This window comes from Procambarus clarkii, chromosome 5 (genome assembly GCF_040958095.1).
Source record: "Procambarus clarkii isolate CNS0578487 chromosome 5, FALCON_Pclarkii_2.0, whole genome shotgun sequence".
Lineage (NCBI taxonomy): Eukaryota > Metazoa > Arthropoda > Malacostraca > Decapoda > Cambaridae > Procambarus > Procambarus clarkii.
Window position 1 is genome coordinate 6,240,182 of NC_091154.1, and position 5,554 is coordinate 6,245,735.

A 5,554-nucleotide genomic window follows, 5' to 3' on the forward strand; every position below is an offset into this window, starting at 1 on the left:
TATCAGGGTCGGGATCAGGGTCAGCAAATTAAGGGTTAGGGGGCATGGGTAAACTGAGCAAAGACGGAGGGAAGGAAACGGGAGAACAGATCAGAGGTGGGTGGGCAGGGTCCGGAGGAGGAGGAGGAGACAACGGAGAGGAGCAGTCAAGGACAGCAGCAGGAAGAGGGGGAGTAGAAAGAGGGGAGCGCACCCCAGCAAGAGCAGCAACCGAAAGGGAAGCAGGGGCCAAAGAAACCTCCATAGCAGGAACAGGGGGCGCAAGCACTGAAACGGGAGGGGAAGGAGCAACAGAGCCAGAAGGAGGAGCTGAGGAAGAAAGCGAAGCCTTCTTACCCGCCGGGGAAGAGGAAGGAGAGGAGCCAGGCTTACGCTTCTGACTTAAAGAGACCGGTGTCCCAGCAACTACGTACCGGGCAACGGATTCCAGTGTCTCAACAGGAGAAGCCAAACGAGAGCACACACGACGGCCGTTAGGAGAGCGATGGACATCCGCCCGCACCGACAGGCGGTGGGGAGAGCCGATAGATGGAGGAAGAGGATGGGAAGGAGGATCGGAGGGGGACGAGGAAGAAGACACAGAAGACACGACAGACCGGGTAGAAGGGGAACCCCAGACAGAGGGCCAGGAGGAGGATCCTTCGGGAGAGAACCCAAAGGAACAGAGGAGGGGGCAGTGGGCGCATCAGGGTCCAAGGCCCGGAAACGGTTGCGAGTCTGAGGAAGGCAGGAAGGACGAGGAGAGGAAGAGCACAACACGCGAGCATAAGAGATATTAGCATAAGGCGGGAGCCGGCGAACCTGGCGCCTCGCCTCAGGAAAAGATAAACGCTCCCGGTGCTTCAGGTTGAGGACGGCTGCCTCAAGCTTGTAATGGACACACGCACGGGAGAAGGTAGGATGGGCCTCACCGCAGTTGAGGCAACGAGCCTGGGGAGAAGTGCACTCCGACTTAGAGTGACCTTCGCCACCACACAAAGGACAGAGAGAGACAGTCCCGGAGTAGCGGAGGGCACCATGCCCAAACCTCCAGCACTTGTTGCAGAGCCGAGGAGAAGGAATGTACTCCTGGACAGAGCACCTGGCACCAGCAAGAATGACAGAGGGTGGAAGGGACCTACCATCAAAGGTAATCTTCACAACCCGGAGGGGTTGACGGCGACTACCACGAGGGGGACGAGTAAACGTGTCCACCTGGAGAATAGAATGGCCCTGGGCAGCGAGGATATGTCGAATATCGTTGTGGCAGTCGCGCAGGTCCCGAACACCGGTCGCAACATGGGGCGGGAGCAAAATAGTGCCAACACTGGCATTCAACCGAGCGTTCTTCGAGACCCGAACGGGGGTCTCGCCAAGGCAGGATAAGGCAGCCAAGCAGGAAGCAGCATCCTGAGAAGGAGCAGCAATGACACGTGTACCGAGACGAGTGGGGTTGAAAGTAATGGAGGCATCCACGGAATCAATGAGATGTCGATGGAGGGAGAAATCGTCAGGAGGCGCAGAATTAAGAAGGAGGAGATCAAAATATTTGGCCCACGAAGCGGGACCAAACAAGGCTTGATAGGTAGCAGAACTGGAAGGAATCGAGCGAGGGCGGCCGTGACGAGGACGGCGGTGAGAACCCCCAGAGAGAGAGGGGTTAAAAGGCGCAGTAGTTACAACTAGAGAAGGAGCCGCGCCAGGGGACGAGGTAGTCACCACTGGGGGCTTGGGGCTCGACCCAACCACAGAGGAGGGAGGGGGGCCAGGGGAAGGAGTCAGAGAGGCCAAAGGAGGAGCAAGGTCGGGGCCCAATGCAGCGGAGGCTACAGAGCCCGGTCTTCCAATACGGACCGACTCGGGGGCTTGGTCGCCCACCCCACGAGCCTGAGAAGGTAAGCCAGAAGCAGCCAAAACAGGGGTTATCATCTATCATCTTGACGAAAAGAAGAATTCACTCACGAATGTGCCCCCACACCCACCATGGAGCCACAATTAGAGGCAGGACACCCAACAAGAAGCTATCGCCGATCTTGTCGGGGCCTCCTAGGGGTGCGTCGTGAGTATACGCCCCACAAACGCCACCTTAAGAAACCGACAGTCCGTCGAGATCGGGTTCAGTGACGAAAGGGGGATTGACAATAAAAGGTTCCCCTCGCTCTCGACGTCGGGTACTACAGTTCTACGGGTGCAAGAGTATGCCTCCTCAAGCACCCGGGCATCAAAATAGAAGAAGTCCAAGGGAAGAACCAGAACAAGCAAAAGGTCGGCAGGAAACGGCAAGCAGATAGGAGAAGAGGGGGGAGAAAAACGAAACAGAAGGAAAAGGAAAAGATGCCCAGCAGAATTGGAGAGGACGGCAGCAGGAGCACAAGGCTAGAAAAGGACAGAGGACTGTCCCAAGGAGCATCATACTCCGGCAGCCGCCCACGAAGCCCCCACACGGCGACAACGAGCTGAGCGGGGAGGGGGTACTGAACTTAAAATTTTAATAAAATACTTACTGAATTGAAAATTTACTTAACCTATATACCAGAAATCACGATACATTTCATAATATGTAATATTTCTTAAATGTTTTTACAGTAAATATTTATTTTAATTAATAGGAAAAATAACATGTTTCAAACTTTGTACATTTTATTCTGTAAAACAAAATAAAGCAAAAAATATAAATTATTTAACTGGCAGCCTCCCAGGTGCCTCCTTTCTCTATGAGGATGATTATAATGTCTAAACTAGCAGCTTTCTTGGTGTTCAATTAGTCTAAGAAGTCTGTAAATAATTTTCTACATGAGAACTAAAGGTCAAACCAAACCTAAATAAATTATAACATGTTTCCAAGCTTTACCTTAAATGGCAAAACATATTTTCGTATGAGCCTGAAAAAATCCACATATAGGATGTCCAGCTGACAGGGTGACACAACAACATTTTCAAGATGAAGCTCACAATTACCAAACTGTATATTGGATTAATAGGAAGTTAATATCCTGATGTACATCTCGTGCAACACTGTCAAAATATATGACAATTGAAAGATTTATCCAACATGCACACCTTCAGGTACATTTTAACCTTAATTTGGTTAATGTGAACTTTCTCTAATGAAAACAGAATAAGACAATAAAGTCTTATTATCCTTCATGCCTAAATAGGTCCCTTAAAATACTATTGTGGTAATTACATCGTTTGCCACCCTATGGTCATTCATGTAGTTTATTCCCCATATGCACAATCATGTCTCTTCAGATTTTGAAGATGAATAAATATTTCCCCACAATCCAGACATTAAACATTTGCTCAGTGCTATGTTAGCAATTATGCTGCAGTGTTCTCTGAATCTTCTACACTCGGAACACTCCAAAGGCTTTTGACTCGCATCGCTATTACTATGACCCTCCGTAGCTTCAAGGCTACTAATTTTTTTTCCACAATTTGAACACTCGTGAAGTTTCTCCTCCGTGTGTGCCATCATATGCTTCTTCATGTCTCCAAGACGAATGAATTTTTCCCCACACTCTGGACACTGGCGAGCTTTTTTACCTGTATGTAACATCCGGTGAGTCTTCATACTTCCAAGTTGACTAAATCTTTTCCCACACTCTGGACATTCATGTGGTTTCTCACCTGAATGCACTAACATGTGTATCCTCATGTTACCATAAAGACGAAATGTTTTGTCACACACTGTACACTTGTGAGGCTTCTCCCCAGTATGCATCATCCTATGTGTTTTCATATCTCGAAGGCAAATGAATCTTTTCCCACACTCTGGACACTCGTGGGCCTTCTCCCCCGTATGCACCATCCTGTGTGTCTTCATATTTTCAGGGCGGGTGAATCTTTTCCCACACTCTGGACACTCATGAGGTTTCTCCCCAGTATGCACCATAACATGTTTTTTCATGTCTCCATGACGACTGAATTTTTTTCCACACTCTGGACACTCGTGAGGTTTTTCACCTGTATGCATGATTAAGTGCTTCTTCATGTCTCCATGATGAGTAAATGTCTTCCCACACTCCGTACATTGGTGAGGTCTTTCCTCCGTATGCTCCATCATATGTTTCTTCATATTTCCAAGGCGACTGAAACTTTTCCCACACTCTGGACATTGGTGAGGTTTTTCACCTGTATGCACTGTCACATGCTTCTTCATGTCTCCAAGATGATTGAATGTTTTCTCACACACTGGACACTGGTGAGGTTTCATCTTGACGATCGTTAAGTTGGTGATGGTTATATCCTCCAAATGACTGCAGTTGTCTTGTGACGTGAGGTGTCTCCTGGAGACACAACACACAGTCCTCTCCAGGTGGAGGAGAAGCCTGAACACAGTAGGTGTCTTACTGTCCCTTCCTGGTGGAGTAGGAGCCTGGACACTGGAGGCGGCGGCTTACTCTCCCCTCCTGGTGGTGGAGTAGTAGTCCGGACATTAAAGGAGGTGTCTTGCTGTCCCCGTCCGGTGTGTTCGTGTGTCAGCAGCCGCTGAAGCACCGACCACAGAGACAGTGGCTCCGGCCGCCAGCCATTTTATGTCCCAAGTGACGTGGAACAATAACATTGAGGCGTCGCGCCGATAATGGCGTCCTCGGCCCCAGTTTATACTCTCCTCTTCTCAACTACTGCACGTAAATTACACAGTATATTCTTAGAATCATTATTCAAGACGCAGTTATTTTATTAATAAAAATTATGTCTATGTTGCTACTATTTTAAGTGTAATGTGTTATATTCAAGACCACTGACGTTCCTGAAGCACAAGCGTTCGGCTGACGCAGCGCAGACAATCTGGATTCAAACTTGTTTTTATCGTTTTATTAATTTTTAATTATTATTATTATGAGTATTTATATATACAGGAGTTCTTACATTCCTGTAAGAACTTGCTCTGTTCTTGCAAGAATATCTTGTTCTTGCTCTTCTTCTTATATAAGAAGAAGAAGAATAAGAATAAGGCGAATAGAGGCATTAGGTGATAGGAAGTGAGCCCAACCATTTCTGTCCCGCCCGGGATTTGAGCTCAGAATTCTTGATTACGAGTACAGAACGAACTCGACTGTACTACCAGGACCCAATTAAATACTACCTGAATTTACCTTAGGGCCACTACTCTCTAGTGGCCTCGACAAGGAGAGAAAGACTGGAACGTGTTGGTTCCCCCCCCCCCCTTTTTCTGATTATTTTTTCAGGTTTTATTTAAAAATTCAATAGAGTTTTAACATTTACCTCTTGGGCGGGTAGGCGGTTCCATGGGTTTATAGCCCTGTGGGTAAAAAGCATCACCTGTTCTCTCTCCTACACTGTGGCTTGTTGAGCTTGACACCGTTGCTCCTTGTTCGTGTAACATCTGACCGGGTCAATATCCTCCAAATTGTTCAATATATTAAAAGCTTCATCAACTTTCATCTACCACAAAACCGAACACTTTCTCCTCCTTTATTTGGTCGGTCTCGAACTAAATGTTGATACAACAATATACATTAAATTTTGCCAATAGTTTAGCTAAACAAATTAAACAAAAATAAAATTCAAATCAAAATTCCAATGTTTATTTAGGTAAAGTACATAC

General features: G+C 47.4%; 1 protein-coding gene across 1 annotated transcript; it reads right to left on the reverse strand.

Annotated features, from left to right (window-relative positions):
• Window positions 1-2,601: 2,601 nt before the first annotated feature.
• On the reverse strand, window positions 2,602-4,541 carry LOC123753369 (zinc finger protein 568-like). The gene has a single exon (XM_069338890.1). The coding sequence runs from the start codon at window positions 4,193-4,195 to the stop codon at window positions 3,218-3,220; it is 978 nt and encodes a 325-aa protein (XP_069194991.1). The 5' UTR covers window positions 4,196-4,541; the 3' UTR covers window positions 2,602-3,217.
• Between the last annotated feature and the right edge of the window lie 1,013 nt (window positions 4,542-5,554).